Source organism: Pyxicephalus adspersus, chromosome 2, assembly GCF_032062135.1.
Source record: "Pyxicephalus adspersus chromosome 2, UCB_Pads_2.0, whole genome shotgun sequence".
Classification (NCBI taxonomy): domain Eukaryota; kingdom Metazoa; phylum Chordata; class Amphibia; order Anura; family Pyxicephalidae; genus Pyxicephalus; species Pyxicephalus adspersus.
In genome coordinates, this window is record NC_092859.1 from 119,948,583 (window position 1) to 119,971,730 (window position 23,148).

Below are 23,148 nucleotides of genomic sequence, written 5' to 3' on the forward strand. Positions count from 1 at the left end.
TTCATTATGTTATTTATTGGTATTATTTGCTATAAACTGAAGGTTTAAGGAAATAATAAAAGTTTAAATTAGTAGCAGGGTCAGGGATATTGAAACAGAAAACAGGCTATGAACTTACATTTCAACTAGATGCATCCTCAGGGCCACTGAGAAATATAGGTACCATTACTACAGAGACAAAAACTAGGAAAGGCTGTTTGTATATACAGTAAGTGTATATAAAGGGGACAAACAGAAGCAGCTAAGCATAATGAAAGACAGTTTGCATGCATCTTTTTTTCCAATTAATTAAATTAGGCTTTGTGTCCTGGGATCACAAGCCTAGTCGTCTTTTCATGCACAACCATGAAAGCCTGTCTACAACATTGCAGGGGGTGTATGAGAGGTCACAAAAAGAGTCCACCACTGAAGTTATATCCTGCTGTGCAAAGACAGCATTCTGCATGGTCTACCTCCTGCATTATGCAAACAGCAAGGGTTAATGATCAAGAAGAATTTGTCTGCATGGGGCCTGGGGTCTACTCTGCTAAACTGTACCCCTCTGTAAGGCCAACTCACTAGGCATAATAAATTCACACTTAACCTGACACTGTACAGCTTCCAACATTATGGCTTTTGCTATGCAATTTCTACGTAAAAAAGAACGACTTACAGGCTTGAACACTGAATAAGTAATAGTACAATTAAATAGCCAATTACCTTCTTCATCCCAGAACTGAATCTAATGGTCTATAATGAATTTAGACGCATTGTAACGCCTTGCAGGTTAAAATGTCATTTCCTGGACCAATTTACACCTTTTTTTTTAAAGTGATAAAAAAAACCTGCTGCTTGCAATATTTTTAATATATTCTGTACGTATAACATATTGACATCATTCATACCTACTTTTATTCAAATGCAAAATGGACTATCATTCACCTATAAGCTACATATTAGGATGATGAGCAAAATATAGTTTAGCATGTGGTTAAAGCGGAACTAAAGTAAAAAAAACACACACACATTTCAGATACATAATCCTGCAGATCCCTCGATTGCCCTAGACCTTTTTTTGATGCGGTCCCACGCCGTCCTAGAATTATTCTTCGTCCCAGCGCGGAGCAAGCTCCAGTCCGCCATCTTCAGTTTTCTTTCCCGGTCTTCTTGCTACGTCACCCGACCTTGCATTGTACAGGTGCAAGAACGGGTGACATAGCCTGCTGTAAATGGGGAAAAAAAGAGAGAGACGATCACACTGCGCATGCTTGAGATTGGCATTTCTTTCTCCTTAGTGGAAAAAGTAGAGCCAAGAGCCTCCCAGGATACGTGACGTAGGTATCCCAAAAGGCTCTGCGCTCCCATTCAGCCTTGAAGACTTGAAGGGGTGGCGCTGCACCCTTAAATTCCTACTTGATATATAAAGGTTTTCTACCTCTTTATGTAAAGTAAAAATGTTGAGTTTAGGTAAGCTTTAAGCCGTAATGTGAACTTCAACAGGGGGAAGAAGCTTGAGGCAAACTTGTGGGGTGATATACCAATATTAGCTGGATGCTAGTCTATATAAAAGGGGATTTCAGAGATCTGCATGCTTTCTTATTAGTATGCAAAACTCTCAAGTCTTCAAATCCCAGACCTTTTCAAAGGCTAGTTTGTCCATCCATCACATGTTGGCATGGACTGTCAGTAGGAAGGAGTTGAGGCAGGCTGTGGTTGCAGTTTCTTTGACAGCTCATCACAGAATTACATACAATTCAGGTGATTCCCATATAAGCTAAAAACTGTACAGGCATTGGTAGATCTGCAGCCAGTTTTTTTCGTTATACAGCTCCACATGGGCACTTTATAAAAGGTTGTGTAGATGTGAAAATGTGTATTTTAATTTTTGGTGGGAGCCTATGCAGAACGGAGGGGATACGGGAGGATGATTTTACCAATGTGATGATGCACCTTCATTATACAATCACCAGGCATGGGTTGGGGAGGTGACTAATCTGTATTTTGCATCAATAACAAAGTAAAATGTGTTGATACTTTCCAATTCAAAGTTTTTGCTTTTTGCTGCCTCTAAATTGATTTCGCTTTGCTAGAGAAACCTTGACATCTTGACTTGGATATAATCAAACCTACCTATTGGTCCATTGTCTGGTAAGCGTGCCTTGTTGCTCAAACAGGTAATCCCACCAGACAGGATAGTTTCGCATCCCGAGTTTATGGCTTTCAATATGATAGGGTGGGGCATACTTTTCAGATTATGTTCAAAACATTTATAAACCTTGGAAAGTTATTACCTGTATTTTTGCTATATCCCTAATTTATCATAATCATAATGATCAGAAAGCATGTGGCTTATATCAGCTTGTACTAACATAGTGCTGCTGCAGGGCAATTTTCTGTCCGTTGAAGAAGAAAGAAGGCAATTTTATGGAGTACAAATGCCAGATACTTGCCCCTAGTGGGGCTGAATAATAGATAGATTGTATCGTTCTCCTAGATATGCAGAATATGTTGTTGTCATGTAATCTCTGCAAGAAGTAATAAATACCTGTAAGTTTTACACTTACATTTTAGGCCTGATTTATTAAAGCTCTTTAAAACTGAAGAATATTGACTATCATGGGTGAACCTGAGTGTTCCAACACACCAACGAATTCCTTAAAATAGTTTGGTATTTTTGGGCAAATCCTGAGCTAGATCCATTCCAGGTTCGCAGGATCACCCGGGTTCGGCCATGATAGTCTATCTTCTCCAGTCTTGGAGAACTTTGATAAATCAGGCCTATTATGTTGCATACATACATAGATTCTCTAAAGTACATCTTCTAATAAAACTTCTTTTCCCTCTACTGAAGTGCTGAAAACGTACCTAAACTAAGAAATTTTACTTTACATAAAAGGATAGACAACCCCTTTTTTTTTAAATAAAAAAGGGTGCAGCACTGCCCCCTAATTCTTGACCACCTGGGCAATTGAGAATGAATGGGAGCGCAAAGCCTCCCAGGATACCTACATCAGGCATCCTGAGAGGCTCTTGGGTGCTCTTTCTGCGCATGCGCAGAAGGAGCCTTCTTGCCTAAACAGAAAAATCTGCTGATCTCAAGCATGTACAGTGAGATCGGCAAATTTATTTTTCATCCTACGTCACCCAATTTTGGGCCTGGGTCGGGTGGGGTGGCGTGGGATGAAGAACCAGGAAGAAGAGCAGACGATGGCGGCGCCTGTTTCCGGGACGAATGTCGGGACGACGCGGGACCTGATGGACAGGACACCCCCAGAGCAATCGGACTGCCCTACAGGATTAAAGGTAAGTGTATTTTTTTTTTTTGCCGTATCCAGACTTAAAAAAATGTTTGGGCTTCAGAAACACTTTAAAAATCATGGCTGCAAAATGTAACTAATAAGTGTTGTTCAGCAGGAACTGTACACAGTAAGTTTCGTTTCAGGTCATTTCAGACCTCTGGTTGACCACAGTGTTTTACTACAGACTCAATGGTGAAACCATTGTGTACATGCATTCGCAAGTTGCTGGATCGTTGGGCGGTTTCCAAAAGCAGTAAGTCGTCTTCTGGCCACAGGGTTGCTTTTTTTCTAACAATGGAAGGATTGCACCTCGACTTCAACCACACAACAAATTTGTTGTCAAATGCCACATTGTAATTTAATAGGGGCAGTTGTAGTTTAAAGGTCTTAAAGGGGCCTAAAAATCCACTTTTAATATTGGGCCCCTTTCCTAAAAATAATAACAATTTTAATTGGAGAAAAAAAAGACCTGGAAAACTTGATTTAATTTACTTACCACCAGACTCTGCTCATAGCACCTGGGTAAGGATAAGATGGGCAATGTGGTGGCTCAGAGGTTAGCAGTCTTTCTTTTGTGGCCCAGACATTAGCAGTATTTTGTTCGAACCTCAGCCAGGACACTATTATTATATAGTGTGTATATATATATAAATATATAGTATTTATATAGCACCATCATATTACGCAGCCCTGTACAAAGTCAATAGTCGTGTCAATAACTGTCCCTCAAAGGAGCTCACAATCTTGTCCCTACCATAGTCATATGTCAATAATGTAGTCTAAGGTCAATTTTGAGGGGAAGCCAATTAACCTCACTGCATGTTTTTGGGATGTGAGAGGAAACCAGAGTACCCGGAGGAAACCCACACTGACACGGGGAGAACCTGCAAACTCCATGCAGATAGTGTCCTGGCCGAGATTTGAATCTGGGACATAGCGTTGCAAAGGCCTGAGTGCTAACCCCTGAGCCACCATGCTGGCCAACTCATGGAGTTCATGTTCTCCTCATGTTTGCATGGGTTTCCATATGTTACCTCCAGTTTCCTCCTTCATTCCAAAAACATGCAGTTAGGTTGTTTGGCTTCCCCTGAAAACTGCCACTAGACTGTGGTAATGACCTATTACTGAGATAGGGACATTAGATTGTGAACCCCTCTGAGGAAGTTTGTGACATGATTATGGACTTTGTAAAGCACTGTGTAACATGTCGGCGCTATATGAATACAAATAAATAAATGTGAACTCACAACTGGACAATGTATCTCACCCGAAGCTCCAAGATCCAACCTGACTCCAGAACCTATTAAGATCTGAGAGGACAATTTCCTTTCCCCCATTGCAGACATAAATCCTGAAGCCCATCACCATGTGTAAGTTAGAAACCAAGGTGAAACATATATATTGTCCACAATCCTGACAGCCAGTGACTCACAATATGTAAAATAGTTTCTCATAAGATGTCAGAAAAGATTTTATATTTCAGATGTCAGAAAAGTGAAATAAACTGTACAAATACAGTTAGTCTACTGATAGATATATTGTAGCTAACTAACTCAGAAACCTTTTAGAACTTTTATCAGGTTCATTGCATGTGTCACTACTCTGTGCCAGTGGTGGGAAATCGTAGATTTTAATTGTAGCTGCTACTAGCGGGGAGTTCTGCTTGATCCCAGAGACTAGAACTGCCTTTCTGGCAGCTGGAAATAGGGAACATATGAGCTGTACAGGTTGATAGCTGTATACTGTAATCCTTTTTATATCCTGCTACATCTATAGCTTGACTTTTTACAGATATAGGATTAAGGCAAAGACATTTTGTCTATCATCCTCCAATTTAAAGAAGCAGCAGATATGCACAATAATGCAATAAAACAGATAAAGTTATTTAAGGCAATCACATGATTCAAGAGAGAGCTATGAAAGCATGCATGCATAGTACTGGGTGCATGCAGACACCAATTATCTTTGCCTTTTAGCAAGCTCAGATTTATGGAAGACGAAAGTAATTATTTGACCCTGTTAAATTTGCGTGATCCGCACTAATAATTCTATAGGTGACAAGAAATCTCAGAGGAGAGCCAGTTGTCGCATACACAATCCTGCTTTTACAAATGATATTTTATAATAGCTTTGGGTCAAATAAGCAAGCACATTTATGCCCATAGAATGGGGAGCAGATATCAAAGCTGGACATCTCTGGTGTTTAAATAACTTGATGAAAACATTTTAACCTGTCCGGCTGATCGTTACCCCCATGATCACTCGGCCAAGGTTGTCTTTTTGTACCCACAAACAGGAAATTATTACTTAATTTGATTATCTCCAGCTGATTCCTGGCTGAAGTATTTACAGACCTATATACAACATATATATATATATTCCAAGGAAAGACATGGAGACATATATTAGAATTACTTTCAATGTAGATTTATTTATGTATCAGTCTGTGCTCCTCTCTCACTGTCTTCCTCATTCCCTCCCTTTTTCCTCTTCTCCCCCTCCCTTCTCTATCTCTCCTGCTTTCTCTCTCCTCCTGTCTCTCTCTCCCCTCCTGAACCTGGTTACATAACAGACCAGCTTTTCCAAATCCTGCATTTCAGTCACCCAAATCCCTCTGGCTTAAATTCTCCCCCTGCAGAAAGAGAATCAGCCAGGAATCTCAGCAGACTGCTGCTTGCTGAATTCCCTCTCTAGCGCTGCCCATATTAAATCTCTTCTTTAATGCCATCTATAGCCCCTCTCACACCATCAGCCATCTTTTAATCTGCCGTTAATAGGGCAATGTTGACCGTACAGGTGGATCATAATGTTAGATGCTTCAATTTAATCTCTGACAGCCCTCAAACATTGTTCTATACATTGTCTTTGAAGAGTTCTGGGAAATGTAGTTCTGAAAACAAATGCATGCATTATCCACTATGGTAATAACATCTAGAACAGCAAAATTATAATAGAACTATAATAACAGAGACAAAGGACCAAAAGGAGAAATGCGTCTCTTTTGTGATATCACAGACATGCTATTTATAACAGATGCAATAGACTTTCCATGCCAAGGTGGTGCTGAATATATATGCTTTGACTACTAAGAAGTCTGCCCCCACCGCAGTAAAAAAGAATGCTTTGACATTCAGTGGTTCAGTATATAGATAAAATAAAATGACAAACCACTGTCAATGTAATATTTGTACAGCTATCTCCATTTTGAATAATTTTGATAAAGGACATAATGTCATCTCTGTGCAGATCAATGATATGGTGTCAAAAATAATCTTAAAAAAAAAAACAATTTTCGTATTGTTTCAGTATATATTCTGCAGCACTATGAGCATAGGACAGAATCACTTTACAGCGGCTGAAAAGCATGTGAAATCAAAAGTGCTGCCTGTGTTAGTACTGTGAAAAAGTCAACACTTTGCAAGGGCAGGTTTTGAGAACCAGCTACAAGTTTCAATGTGTGCCGGTTTGTAAATCCCACTGCAAATGTCAAACAGGAAACCAGCTAAATTGGCTTCTTTTTATATAATGGACAGGACACTTAAAGGGTTGTCTTTTATACTAGTGTGAACAAGCAAGAATTTACCCTAATCCAATGATTTAGATTTCTGTCTCTGTGACAATGGTAAACAAGACAGCAATAACATGGGGTCCCTACTTTAACTGAAAAGACCATAATTAGAGGTCCAGTGAGTGGGGTCAGCTCTAGAGGAGTGTTGGAGCGTTGCACAGAAAGAGGTTATGAGTGAGGAAGTCATTAGGGGTCATTAAAGGAGCATTAGACCTCATAGGTAGTAATACTTTAGTACCCTTGTATTTATGTTTAGCCTGAACACCAAATGACGCTGGGAGATACAAACTCACCTGGACCTACCAGTGATAGGATACAAAAGTTGCAAGTGCTAGCTATGATCATCTTAGACCATTATTGGACTTTCCTAATAACTAGCCCCCCTGGGCCAGACCTATGGTCTGAGACATATTTGCAGGCTTTTATTATGGGTTGTGTGGCCCTGGATTTCCAAAAGTGTGGATTGGGATAAAGGGTTATTAGCGATATTCTCTACTGCCCTCACATAATACATCCCCAGTCTCTGACTGTCTTCTATAGCCAATGTACAGTCTCCAACCTGTGGTATGTCCATAACCTCCGACCTTCAATTCTTTAAATATGTCTACATTCCCTGACAGTCCTTTGTAGCAATAATCATATCAAACTTAAATTGTGGAGTTTGGTGATATCATGGGTCGCATTAAATAGCAACCACTCTATTAGTCTGTCAAAAGAAGTCCGTTTGTAGCTCCAGGCCTAAAAAATTCAGTAAAAGCATTTTATTATTACTTTACCCTTGCTTTTTACTCATCATTTTATATTTCTAGTTCTGTGCAACAAACCATATGAAGGTTCTGGATTGTAAACCAAAACTGTAGATTGACAAGCAACTTTAGTATGGAAAAGAAGGCTTTTCAATGCTTTTTTTCAAGGCTTTTTTTTAGCAACAGTGACTGCGCCGCAGTGTGAATGATTCCCTAATGTTCAAAAAAGGTTAAATAGCACAGTAAACCCAATGGTGAAAGCAAGCCATACACTTGCCTACTGGAAGTGTGAAACACAGCAAGTTACCTATTAAAGAACCCTGATGCTGGGAAAAGCACACACAGCTTGCATAAGCATTACACCGTAATATTTCCTTAGACATAGCAAAGAGATTGTAGAAAATGCCTACCAAGTTCTTTCTGTGAATATTTTTCCAGTGCCACCCAGCAATTAAAGAAGGAGTCGCTGTACATAGTGCATTATTGTGCAGTGGACTATTTACTAACACATCGCCTTCAATGGCATTCCAGTAAAACTCTGGATTTGACACTTCAGTATTGGCTATTCTGCTCATGTCCGTAGATATACATCCAATGTAAGACGCACTATACATATACTATAACCACCCTCAGTGTTAATACAGTGCAGGATGAATGGGTTAAGCATCATTTTTTTCTCTTTGCCACGAGAAGACAAGCGTTCCCTGAAAGCTGGAGCTGATTTATACATTATTTATAAGAATAATTAAACTTGCAGGCTTATTTTCCCACTATGCATGGCATATCCCTTCAACTATTCTTTCTACACTGGGAAGACATCTCTGAAACAACAGAGAGGAATGGGTATACTTCTAGACTAAAGCATGCCACAAAGCAAAACACATCATGGGTAAGATAGGAGACACATATTTATTAGAGAATGGAGTCTCATTATTCCTTTTGAATGTGTGAGTGGAGCTAATAGTGTGCAGAGCCTAAGAACTGCTTTGCTCACCAGGTCAGCCCCACTTTAATCTTCTATAAGCAAGGCTCTTTTCCTTAGACGGTCTTTACAGTGCCTCTGCAAAATTATAATGCCTAACCAATTTAGCTGCAGAGATGTAGGACTTTCTAAGTATGACAGTGGTGTCAAACCTATCTTCCGTCAATGAGCTGCATCAAAGGAAAAGCAATTTGCATCAAAAACAGTTCAAGTCACAGGTACAGTTAGCGCCAAGTGGGTGCATATATGATTAAAACATTGATGTAAAGGTTAAAGTAAGTGGTATTTGCTGTAATTACCACCTGGCTGAAAAGCCATCCCACATAAATTAATAGTAACTTACTACTTATCTTCAATTCTAGCCATTCCTTGGGGAGACAAGCTACAAACAAAGACACAGTTCATTCATTAAGTTATAAAGTATTCATGAAAACTTACAACCCACCGCCATCAACAATTATATTTGAGGAATATATCCCACTTAATAAATGTAAGAAGGTATCTTTTCTATTGCTGAACTAAAGTAAAAATCAGGCACTGAAAATTACCCACAATCTCCAACTGGATAATAAATACACCTATATAGAGGATAAAAATACAGAAGACCACAAAATAACGTAACACGCAGGATCCAAAAAGTTCAGTGCATCCATAGCCATCAAATAAAAACAAGGAAATACAATTCATACCATTCTGGTAGTGCTGGCTACATGGGTTCCCATCCAGTCCGGATATAATGAAATCTATTTTCTGGAAACATGGAGATTTGTACAAAAATGGCTAAAATATACTCTGAAATAATGCCTGAGCATTTTCCCTGGGAAGTGTGTTACCTGGTCATTTTTTTCTTCCTGAAACTGATCTATCCAAAACTGAGGCCCATTGTGGGCCAGGACTGTGAAGTACTGTGATGTATATTAATCCCCACAAAAGACATGATGATTAGACTTGGTGTACAAGTACAATAGCCATTCCAATTGCAGTTGTACAAGTATGGAAGTATTGGAAGACTAGCCTCCACCCATTGATCAAATGACAAATGTTGGATTTCCCAAATGTTGGATTTCCCTCACTTCCTGTGATAGTGACAAGGACAGGGACACAAACTATACAGGTAAAAGCAATAGGTTTACTTTAAAGCTGCTTATATTTTGTATTGTCTGGTTTCTTTTAAACCTTGCCCCTTTCCAATTTTTAAATTAAAACCTTTTGTTTTCATGGCATACTTTATTTGAGACCCAGCAAAGTCCTCACTGGGTCTCTGTGACTCTTTATGGAAGAGTCCAAAAAAGTTTTCTATATTGTTTACCGAAAATATTACAGTATCCTGTCTAAGTAATCATTGTAAAAGTTCTTGAGGTTAGCTCAAGATTTATGCAAAACTGGATGGATGGATGGATGCCAGTGTGGAGAAGTTGGTATTCCTGGCCAGACTGTATGTGCATGAGGCTACCCTAAATAACACACACACGGTGCTGAGTCTCCAATATTTACATAGGGGAAATCCAATGAAATAAGCAGGCCAGAGATTGGAATACAAAGGGCTTGGACAATGCTAGACGTCCTCGAGCCATGAAATGAGGAGTGATTTCTAACTCTTAACACCCCTTGTTTTCATCCCTTCCCGCAGGCACGTTGTCTTGGTTCTGACCTTTCATTTACCCCTCATATTCAGAATCTAGGTCTAGGTCTCTAGGTCCTGTCACTTTCACCTGCCCCACATCTCCAAAATCCGCCCCACCTGTCCCTAGAGACCACCAAAGTTCTTGTACACGCTCTTATCTCTTGTCTGGTCTACTGTAACACCCTCCTTTCTGGTATTCTACTAACCCGACTCTCTCCTACAATCTATTATGAATGCTGCAGCCCGACTCATCCATCCTTCCCACCGCTCCTCTTCCTCTCCATCTCTGCAGATCTCCACACTGGCTTCCATTTCACCTTAGAATCAAATTCAAGCTCCTGTGCTTTGCCTTCAAATCCCTCCACAGTTATTGTCCCACTTACCTTTCTGACCTAATAGAAAAAATACTTTCCTAGTTGCTCTCTTGGCTCCTCCAATCACCTACTGCCGACTTCCTCACTCATAACCTCATCACACGCACGGCTACAAGACTTTTCTAGAGCTGCCCGACTCTCTGGAATGGTCTTCCTCATCCTATTCGGCTTGCTCCTACTTTCTGCTCATTTAAAAGAGCACCGAAAACCCATTTTTTCAAACTAACTTACCCTTCTTCTGTCTCCTAAACCCTCACTACTTCCCACCACTACATATCTCCCCTCCTATTGTGTGATACTTCCTCACCTCCTAGATTGTGAGCTCTTCGGGGCAGGGTCCTCTCCTCCTGTGTCACTGTCTGCATCTGTCTGTCATTTGCAACCTCTATTAAATGTACAGCATGCATAATATGTTGGCGCTATATATATCCTGGCTTTAAATAATATTATTAGTAAATAATATCTGACGCTGCAAAATACAATGCACACTGTACATAGATCACAGTGTACATTAATTTAGCATTATCCAGTGCAGAAAAGAACACTGTACAACTGTGCAAGACTGAAGGTAAGGCTGGCCTTCAGCTTTAATTTCCTGCCCACTCACAGGACATACCCAACTTCTTTTTTACACCACAACCAGTCCTTTTCACTGCCATGAGCAGGTGAAGCTATTCTGTGCTCCAATCGTATCCTGCATAGGAATATGGACTCTCCTTGTTTCCACACGCTGGTATCTGGTGATTGGTCCAATACAGACACAGCAAGTGAGTGTCATGTTCCTCTATACCTAAAAGTGTTGGGTATTTGCTTTTGGGAACACATTGGTGGAGAGTGAGGTAAAAATGTGTAATGCTGAAGATGGAGGGATTGAAGCCAATCTGTTGCTTTGTATCACATATGGATAGCATGGTTGGTTTAGGTCTTTGAGTCTCAGCCCTAATAACGCTGTGTTGTATTATGATGATCAGAAAATAGATCTGATGCAGTTTATGTAACTCAGTTATCAATGCTCTGTCATTGAACGATGTGCAAAACTGAAGAACATAAACATCAATATAACACAGCAATACAAGTCCCAGTCTGAGAAAAGAATTGGGCTAAACAAAGACATACAACTGGAATAAATTAGATTGTAAAAGCACAACCTTATATTAATTGTTATGCAATTTTTCAAAAGACAACCACATACTACAGTAAAGTACTACAAATGCAAATCATTTGTTGTTAAAAAGTTACAGAAACGTTTAAAAAAAATTAAAAGCATCCTGCTATGTACTATGTGGAGCAATATGAGTCTTTCCTATCGTATATGGAACTTTTTACTTTGGCATAAACAACCAGCCTTTCAGGTCAGTTTAAGTGACAGTAATGATCATTATGGCTATCTTTAGGGTGACATTGTTCTCACTGGCCAGCGATGTAAGAGATATTTATCCTACTGACCACCAGGCTAAAGACGTGAAAGTTTTTTCAAGGGTTTCAACATGTTAAAAAGGTCAAGATATAGCCAATAGTCACCATCAGCATAAAGATACCCCAACTTTGACTTTAATGACTAAAGCTATGGGGCCTAGTAATAACATTTTTATACTCCTGTCACTCAATATTGACACATTTTTTCAGTTGAATCCAATTAGAAAAATGTGTGAATCTATGGAGGAAGTTTTATGAATTTTATGTGAAAACATTGACTGAATTGCCAGTAGTGATTTTGACAAGTCCCAAAAGGTTTGGTTTCTGTACCTGTCAGGAGGTAAGGTTTCTACTGATCTCCCCAATGTCGCATCCAATTAAATAGGAGGTCATTTTATTTTATCTGTGACATTACTTGAATTGAAACATTATATCCTACGATGCATTAGCTCTGCCACCAATTTGTATGTGGCATTAAATCTTAATTCTGGTTTAAATACCAGCTCCCATGGGTTGTGGTGGTGACCCTGTAAAAACATGGCAGCAGCTCTGCCAATTACCCGAGTACCATGAGCACTGCAGGCAAAACCCTCTGGTGACACCAGTATCACTTTGCACATTCTTTTGACCCAACTGACAGCATAACACCTATCAGGGCTTCTGCAACATTTCTTCCTCCTAAGCTGCAACTTTTGCATATATGAATGTGAAATAAACTTTATTTACTTTTTATAAAAAAAAAGCTTTGCACACATGCACCAGGAGTTTCTTTACAGAACTTTATTTTATTTTTTTTGCTGCCTGGATATAAAGGCTTTCCCTGGTTCCACCTTGCCACCATTATCAACTAGCTAACAAACTCTTCCCATTTTCATTATTTACATATTTTAGATACATAATCTCCAATTCTTTGTGTCCCTATGCAATGATGGCAGCTCATGGTTGGTGGGAGAGGTCAGCAGTGTAAATTAAAAAACTTGAATACAACGAATAACTAGGTTTGGCAGAAATGATGCAGGTTCTGTCTGACTTGCTGCAGCTTCCTATGCAGACTGTGATGCTGTACTTTTATTTAGGACTGGAGACAAGAATGGATTTCAGTTCAGTGCCAGTAATTTTCTATTGTCAGATAACTTGCAGCACTAGACCTATAACTTCTTTTTAATTTAAAAAAGAAACTTTTACTGACAGAACTATAATCTGACAGGAAGATCACATATCTTCTGTATATATGTGATATATTGTCCACCAAGGTGACACTAAAGGCAGAATTACACATTTATGGAGAGCTTTTCAAAAGGAAGAAAACCAAAGAACAGATATTGCACAGATATAACTGACAATCATACAACTCTCAATACAGGTATACTATACACAAAATGTTCTGAAGGGGTGAAAAAGTATGAAGAGTCACGTCTCCTATAGACTTCTATAGAAGGCGTCTTATTTTTTATGGTATTAAGCTACATAATGGCAAACTATTCCAATACAAACCACAGTGAATTAATAAATGTATTAACTATATGCGCCCAATACTCTCCCTTTAACCTGAAACATATATTATGAACTACGCATTTATTATTATTATTATTATTATAATACAGTATTTATATAGCACCATCATATTACGCAGCGCTGTACAAAGTCCATAATCGTGTCACTAACTGTCCCTAAAAGGAGCTCACAATCTAATGTCCCTACCATAGTCATGTGTAATTAATGTAGTCTAAGGTCAATTGTTAGGGAGAAGCCAATGAACCTAACTGCATGTATTTTTTGGGATGTGGGAGGAAACCGGAGTACCCGGAGGAAACCCACGCAGACACGGGGAGAACCTGCAAACTCCATGCAGAAAATGTCCTGGCTGGGGATCGAACCTGGGAGCTAGCGCTGCAAAGGCCGGAGTGCTATCCCCTGAGCTGACAGGGATTCTATAAACTCCTAAATACAATGAAATAAGTTTGTGTTTGTGTTGCTGTTGGAAAGTTTTCATCACTTCCTGTCTGGGAAAAAAGGCTGTCCCAGGGTCAGGAAGTGAGGGGAAGTCTGTGTGATGGTGCCCCTGACAGCAGGGCTGTTTTTATCCTTCACCTTCAAAAATATCTTAAGATACACCACATATCCCACCACATATCCCTCAACGTGTGCCAGCAGGGCAATAAATGCACACAAGGGCGACGTACAAGTGTGTCGGCCATGTATGTTGCATCCTCTGGCTGCAGTTTATAGGTGTAAACTAAGCTATTCTTTTACAACATTTGTAACCTAAAAATAAAATTGTCTAAAACCAACCACATACCAATTTAAACGCTGGGGTTAGTCAAGTAAGTGCTGAAAAAAGGAGACATTTAGGAAAAGGCAGCCAGTCTGTGGCTTTGTATGAACACATTCCCAACCATATGTCCCACTTGTCCTCCAGTACAACTTTTGATAGGTGGGTTTCTTAGTGGGGATAGAGGTCCAACATGGTGGAGATCTAGGTCAGAGTTGGTATTTGCATTATCAAAAATTCTGCATTTTATTATGCACTCCCTTTTAGAGATTAATATATATATATATATATATATATATATATAAACATGTAAATGCTAATGATAACTAGGATACTAAGTCTAAAAAAAAAGTATTAACCCACTAATGTAAGTGTGGGATCAAAAAGTGTCTATAAGAAACCCATGAAACATAAGATATCTATGCCTGGATGTCGTTAAATTAAAGCAGCATTATCCACAACAATCGTGAAATTTTTGAAAGATAACAATTCATGAACTTGTAACTTGAGGAGTTTTGTTGGGCCCATTTGGTAATTATGTATTGTATATGAACAATTGGTGGGAGAATTATTTATGGGAGAATATTCTATCTTTTAAGCTTGTTGTGTCTATTTTGTCTAACAGACTAGGATAAAATACCCAAAGAACCAAATCGCTTTGTTCCTGCTACATAATTGGGACAATGAGGTGACACAATGGGCCTGATTTATTAAAGCTCTCCAAGGCTGGAGAGGATACACTTTCATCAGTGAAGCTGGGGGATCCAGCAAACCTAGAAAGGATTTCTTCAAAGTCATTCTCTATTTGCTAGCTAATATTTTCAATCTTGGACCAGATCCATTCCAGGTTTACTGGATCACCCAGCTTCACTGATGAAAGTGTAGCCTTTAAAGGTGGGATATTAAAACCCGGCTTGCAGCAAATCTGGGCTAAGCCAACATTAGGCAGAAAATTGTAAAAAAAGACAAATTGCCGAGTTGTAGAAAGAGACGACCAAGCCGCCAGCAAGCGCTGAGGCCCGGAAGTGGAAGATTCGGCCCTTGTAGGGTTCTGGTTACAGCCTTGGACGGCTTTAATAAATCATGCCCATTGCATCTTTCTAGGTAAAATGTGATGATCCTCACATATGGGATAGGGAGCATGAATAAATTTACACATGTATATAGGAAATCCGGTAGCAGAGTGGACGTGTCTATGAATGATGACTTTCAGAAAGCTGGCATTTGCATTGGAAGAGCGTGTGTGTAAGGTAAGTGTCCACTGGCATTGTTTTTAGTTGTTGTTTATGCCATTCAAATGTATTCCCATTTAGTATCCCCATGTATTCCCATTTTGCATAGTAAAACATTCACATTTGTATCAAGCAGCAAAGTCCAATAAAAAGCTGCATTTGACCTGCTTTACCTGAGAACTGATCTTATGACAATATTCTCCAATACAGGTTTTTATTTGAATATTTTATATTTAGGACTAAATGTTTTATATTGATATTATATTATGAAATATTAGGTATGAATATTTCCAGACAGCAGGTGAATCTCTAGGCTCATCTTCACAATTTCAGGATAATCTTATCTGTCAGAAACTTACCCCCCATACCCTGTACAGCTCTATATGAAGTGTCAGTTAGAGAGAGAAATTGACAAGGGGGGAGGTTCCTGTGTGCCCTGGTCTGCAAAACGAGTGTCATTAGAAATTCCAGTAGTAAATGTTAATTTGTAAAATTACAAGTGTTCAAAAGCAAATAAAAAACTTTATCAATCCCCAGTTTAAAATGAATAATAGGCAAGAGTTGATCATTGCCTGATCTGGCTAATTGCAATCAGATGGGAAACTAACATATGTCTGCAAGCAGTCTGCAACCTCTGCAGAAAACTCCTGGCCAACCATTCTTGAGGGAAGAATTAGTTGGCCAACACGAAGTATGAAGGCACAGCCAACTTGAGAGCATGTCTTTATCTCGCAACCACTCGAAAGCAGTGTTTATATCAACTCTGTTTTTTTGCATTTTCTTTATCTTCCACAGAGGATTTAATCTTTGTTAATGAATTAGTAATTTCTACATCTGTTCCTACAGGGGTATATGACCAGCTTGGGCTACTTGGAGAATGGATTTAGGAATTATTGTGTTTCAATCCTGTCCACCAACTAAAGATGGCTTTAAAGTCTATCTCCATGCAAAGTTTCTCTCTCCTCTTATCCCTCTCTTACCTGTTTGTTAGTCATCACAAAATAATACTTCCTAAAGATCTCTTTAACTTCACCAAAACTTCACCAAACTTCAACATCCTTTGCCAACATCACTTCCAAGTGTGCTGACCACTGGACCTAGCGCTCTTGCAGCCTCCTGGATCCAAGGAAGACCCTGCTGCTAGACAGTCAATAGAAAGTGTCCATATCAACCAGATAGCGATATGGACACATGAAGTTGGACTCTTCTGCAGGGCATTATACTACTCATTTTTTACAAACTTTGTTGGCGGAGAGTATCGAAGGACTTTAGCTTTAGGTTAGGTTTCATGGTATTGCTTACAAAGAAAAAACTACATTTTAGATGAGCGTTTTCTTCTTTGGAGATCTTCTGATAGCAGTTCCCAGTGGCATGTTATACATTACACTTGCACAGCAATCAGTAAACAACATTCATTAAACTGTAAACTAATATTTACTGTATTTACAGATGCACATCTCCAGATTTTACAAACAAGTCTTCATGAAGGTTTCCTGACATGTGAGACTACTCAATGATTAAAACTGCAGTATGACTCCCAAAATGCTACTTAAGTTTCACTGGGCAAAATTTTCCACTTGCCAGTTTAAAAATCAATTTCATAGCAACATGAAGCTTCGATGTCATTCATTGAGGTTATGTAATATTGACGTAATGAGAAAACTACATTAGGACTCATAAAAATGTAGCGCTGTCACATGTAAATGAAATACAATACCTTACTGATAACATCCCATTGACTCTAGAATCGGTCTACTAACAGAGACAGAGGCAACAATTGTGGAATATTGCATGGCTAGGGGAATGTAACAAGTGGACGGCCTCCAGGGCAGCAATCAGGTTACCCAATGTAAAAAAACAGTGTGTATGAAGTATTTATCAGGCCTCCGAGGGCTCCTAAGGACAGCAGGTGTAATAATCGCAAATAAACATACAAAAAACAATAAAAAAGCATTTTGAAAATACTGAGCATTCCTACTCTCAAAATATTTTAAGAATGAATCCGAAAACATGTTTATATAAGTTGTGTAAAAAAAATGATGTGGTTTATAAAACACATAAAATCAGTTTTATATGACCCAACCACACTGTTTAGAATGTGCAATATTCTCGGCTTCCAGTGGAAAGCAATCAGTTTGTGTTCTGTATGCTGGAAACTTCATGGACATCTGTATATTCCAACAATTCATAGATCTTTACAATCTACAATCTTATTTACAACAATCTAAATTGAGATATATCATTTTAAAACTGAAATGCTTTCGCTCTTCTTGCATCAATGCAATAAATATGTATAGAACGCATTCATATTATATTTTTATGGACACAGAAGTCCAAGTCCATCTTATAGACTAAGAAGTCATGCCTAGTAGCAGTTAGCCACATTAAACTACACATTAGTAACATTGAAGATGTTTCGCGGCTCATCTAAATATCTTCTTCAGTTTTTAATAAAGGTCTTAAATGTTACAAAACAAGTCCATTTGAATGTGAATAATTACTACAAGCTATAGCATGACATGAGTAAAGGAGAAGCCTCCTAGACATGTAGCAATGCACTTTAGTGATGTCATCTGCTTCACAGCAAACTTATAATTAACATATTTAATTGAATTACATAACAGAAACTGCACAGTACTGATCCACATAATAAATATAAACAGTGCACTTGCTAGTACTGTCAAGCACATAGCCAAGCCAGAGCAGCAATGTGGTTAATCCTTAACCCTTACATGGGAGGCGATGAAAGACTTAACTGAAAGCCACGCAAACAAAGAAGATGGCAGTCCATGATTTAACATTTGACAATATCTGTAGTCCTAATTGCATTGCATTTTATATTTTGGTACAGTTTGCAATCTGTGTTGATCATTTTGGTTCTGCAATGCAATGCATAGCTTTCTGGCATTGAAGGGGTTACACTTTGCTCACAAGCTGGCAACTAGAACTGAAAGTAGTTGTACTGTACCTGTCCCCAGTACAGCTTTGTAAGCACTTTACTGTAGAGGGATACAATGTGATGAAGCAGTGCTAGAGGAATCAGGAGGAGTGGTACCCAGGTCAAACCACCCCCTACTAACATTATTGCTTCTGTCAGTGTAAATCATTTCAATGCAAACTTTTGCACAATGTCATTTAATGCCAACCATGCAGACAGCAACAGTGCTGGATGCAGAACACTCAGGTTGTTGCTGAACTGCAAGGGTTAATTAGCACCCCTCCTCCCCCATAAAAAAAAAGCTGTCAAAGTTTTTCCAAGGCTGCTTTGCTGTCCTCTTGCACTATCCTCCCATCCCTGCTTGTATCTCCCTCCATGAATGTCTAATGAAAACCCCAGATTGCCTCTCCCACATCTCTCCCTGTCCCCAGAAGCCACAAAATGTTGCTGATTGTACCTCTGTTAGTGGTGGTTATGGGGTAGCTGTGCCTTCCTGCAGCTCCTGTGTGATCCCCTCTTCTTGCAGGTTCCTGGGGGTCCCTTGGCTGGGGGGCTGGCTTGTTGATCTCTGTTTCCAAAGCTGGATCAGGGCTAGCAGGAGAACAAGGATCCATTATTCCCCCAGAAGAAAGATGTTGTAGGGTCTTGAGGATTAGGATCCCCCCCAATGTTAGATATTGCTGGGAGGAGGCTCATAGACTCCCTCTGTCTCTGTGTCAATGCAACTCTATGGTAAGGAAGGGAAGGAGGGAGAGACAGAGGGAAAGTGTGTGATATAAGAACAGTTACACCGAACGGCCACTGAGAGCGCTAGAGGGCAGCTGTGAGAAGTGCTGGGATTTATTATGGGAGAACACATGTTACCATGTGTGCAGGCTGGGAGCATACAACACCTAGGTCATATAGACTAAAGTTTCTCTGATACATGGCAACTTTATATATGAACTGTACAGATATGACAAAGGATGTACACTATATTTAATTATTATTAACCTTTGTGTATAAAGCATCAACATATCAGCCAGCACTGAACATTAAATTAAATTGCAAAGGACAGACATTTACAAACAATGATCCAAAGGGAGGAGAGGACTATACCATTACAGTACTCTATCCCATTGTTCTATATAATAAACATCATAGGGGTTCTATTAATAAAACACAAAGTAATAATTTTATAAATAAAACAGATGTGTTATTTTCATATCAATCATTATTCATTTGGTATATGATTGATGATAGCTCTGGTTCCACTATTTACCAAATAATGTGGTTTGTTGCATCCTTCTAAATTTCTTGTGTTATCTCTATGGACAAACAAAAACTTTAAAGCAAAACTAAGCTTGTGAGCACGTAGGTGTTTTAATGCAAGCAATGCTCCTTTTGCAATAGAACACATTTTTCCAGCTAGTCACAATCTTTCTGTAATGGAGATCCAACTCTATAGTTAGAGATCTCAGTAATATCTTCAGGCAAAACTGCCTTTTTTCATTTTTGACAATGTAAGAATTGTAAGCTCTTCGGGGCAGGGTCCTCTCCTCCTGTATCACTGTCTGTAATAGTCTGTCATTTGCAATCCCTATTTAATGTACAGCGCTGCGTAATATGTTGGCGCTATATAAATCCTGTTTATTAATAATAATAATAATAATAATAATAATATTAATAAGAAAGTGTTGGACTGAACACTGAACATCTTCATCCTCCTTTTCCCGCTTTTATTTTTCAGGCGTCCTGATTGGCTGGGCCAGGATGATGGAACTCCCATGCAAGTGCACTGGAGTTTATCAAGTCCCAGCAGCTTCAGGGGAAACCTGGATGTGCGGCTATCCTCATGCACAGCTCAGCGTTTTGTGTTTCTTTTTACAGAATAGGATGGCGATCAGGTCAGTAAGAATGCTTATTGCAGAAAGGACATTGTCTGTCTCTTTCTGGAATAAAGCCTGGCCTGATCTCACATTGTGAAAGCAGAACTTTAGTCTGGCTTTATTGTGAATACAAATGTATATACCTTGGGATCTAGTATAGTTTAAACAATTGTTATATTATATAATGTGTATTATAGGTTTTTTCATTGGGAAACATAGCCAACAGTGGACCCCGTGCACAAATAATGTGGGCCCTCCTTGCTGAACTAACTTGGTGCCCCTGTGGGGACTGTTGGCCAAGCAAAGTCCGGGGCCCTGGTGCAGAAGCACACTTTGCACCTTTCTTTATTTGCTGTTTCATACAATAAAGCTATGCAGAACACATGTGAGTTCCTGCGAGTATTAGCATATGCATATCACTTAATAGACATATGCTGCACATGCATGGAACCTTTATTTTTGTTTTTAATCCAAACTAATAATGAATTCATATAACTGCTGTGTACCTCTGCACCAATGTCTGACCACTGTCTCTGATTTAGCATGCACTGACTACTCCCTCTGCAGAGATTCATCTATTTCCTTCAGTGAGTACAAGCAGCTACAAAAGGTCTTACGGTTGGTAATGCAATCATTGTGATTCTGTAATGATGTGATAGTGTTCTCTAACAGAAGTGATGAGGGAGAATAGTTTTACTCTTCAGAATCAAAGTCAGCAAACTTCACTAATGGCTCTGTAGAGCAAACCTTGTTAGTCATTTCTGGCAATTTGTAGGACTAACAAATTACTGTCAAACAAAAGGTACAGCAAGCCAGGTACTACCATAGGGAAAATATACCAATGTCTAAATGTAAACACATTGTCAGTTCTCCGTAAGGAGTAACTAAAGTTAAAAATTAAAATATTACAAGCAGGCAGGTTCATTATTACAGAAAGGACAGGCTATGTCAGTGTTGAGCAAACTTTTTAAGTCAGGGGCCAAAATAAAAAAAAAAAAATGCAAGAGGGGCCGGGTCGATGATAGAGTGGGCAGGGTTATGCCATCATGATGCCCCTGGACATGACGTTATAATGGCATAACCCCGCCCACTCTACCATTGCAGATCTGAGCCTGTGATGGGAGAGTGGGCGGGTTGTGTGCATGGAAAACCCGTCCACTATCCCATCGCATGCTCAGATCCAGGGATGTGTCCTGCAGCTCTGGCCGGTGCGGCCCCCAGCGGGGTCCTGCTCCTGACCCTGCTCGGAGGTGGCACCGGCCAGAGCCGCGGAACACCCAAAGGGCCTGAGAAACATCCCCATTGGGCCGTATATGGCCCGCGGGCTGTAGTTTGCCCATGCCATGTCTATTCTGCATTAAAACAAACTTACCTGGATGTTTGCAATCATGCACTTCTCCTCACTCCTTTCCCTTCATTCATTCTAGGCAGCCAGTTATGCCAAGATCGTACACTGAGCTGCACCTAAACAGCTTACCGGTAGTTTATATTTTAGAGAAACTTGAAAACTGGCAGATTTGTTTTTTTATTCAATTTCAGATTAGGAACACCATGCTTTTCTGCAATAAAGATCCTGCCTGCTCTCAATTTTTAATTGCAGCTCCAATTTCGCAGCTCCAAAACACATTTATTTTGGCTTCTATTGTTTCGAGTCCATCGTTTTATACTAAATTATTGGTTCTTGTGATTTAACTGATCAGGGACAATTACTGCACACTGCAGTATAAGTTGTTCCTTGTTTTGAAACCTCCAAAACTGCTAAAAGTTTTCAGTTCACGTTCATGTTTGAGAACCCCTAGGATTCATCACACGTGCCACAGGTAGATGCGACATGTAATATCTACCCCAAGGTATTGGGTCACTGGCACCATGAAGCAAAAACTGCACTGCAACCTCACTGCCATGCTGAACAAAGCCTTACTCAACTTTTCAACTACAGCCCAGGTTAATATTTTCAAAGACGACATGGTTATTCTAGTCATTTAAATCACCTATACCCTTCCTGTGCTTTTCATCTTTGTTTGTTTTCCTTGTTTTGCTATTTGTTTGTAGTTATTGCCTTTATACCTAACACAAATATTGAAATACAACCTTTGAACCAGATATGTAAAATCAATGCATTGGTAAAATGAAGTTTCTGAAGCCTCCTAGGTTCTAGACCTTAAGGCATCCATTTTAATTTCCACAGACTCAATTAAAATGTTCATCTTCAAAAGGTAAACTGGACTGATTTTACACCTATTGCAAACCTGTGCAGAGGCCGTGAGAATAAAGTATTGACATATTCTAAACACACAGTAAAACACTTTAAAACAATCACTCATTCATTACTGTAGCTTTAGGCATTTTAGAGAATGTCATCTTCAAAGAAGCACCTTTTCCTATTGCATCAGAATTTGGGAGCCTGCAGTGGTCTAGTATAAAACCAGACAGCATGCTTTCTAAGCTGTTAGAAAACAACCAAATCCCAATTTTAGAATATTTGTTGTGTTCTTTGAGGAATTTTGAAAATAGGTTAAATCAGATCTTGTTATAAAAAAATGTTATTGCTTTTATACATTATCATGCCTTTAACCTGGGCACTGGTGCACCAAGTCGTGGACTTTACTCAAGAACATGATATCATTTTCACCCAATGGAAACTGTGTCTTTAAGTAAGTCTTTAAGGTCTTTAAGTAGTAGTTTATTTGGGGGGCTAGCTAGTTTGCTTGATAAATAAGGCTACACGTCTTATTCCTATTCTACAGCCATGTCCCTGAAAGGAGGGTCAGGGAGTAAAACTTTAGTTCGAGGAGCTGACGAACTGCCCTCCAGATACTTCCACTGGTACACTTATTGTAGTGTCCAGTG

The 23,148-nt window shown here is 39.3% G+C and overlaps 1 protein-coding gene across 1 annotated transcript in view; it reads right to left on the reverse strand.

Moving 5' to 3' along the window:
- Window positions 1-19,138, reverse strand: part of RORA (RAR related orphan receptor A) — a 249,471-nt gene extending 230,333 nt beyond the window's left edge. Inside the window, exon 1 of the mRNA XM_072399075.1 lies at window positions 18,888-19,138. Coding sequence (XP_072255176.1) covers window positions 18,888-19,044 — 157 coding nt within the window. The 5' untranslated portion in view covers window positions 19,045-19,138. The remainder of the gene's footprint in view (window positions 1-18,887) is intronic.
- Between the last annotated feature and the right edge of the window lie 4,010 nt (window positions 19,139-23,148).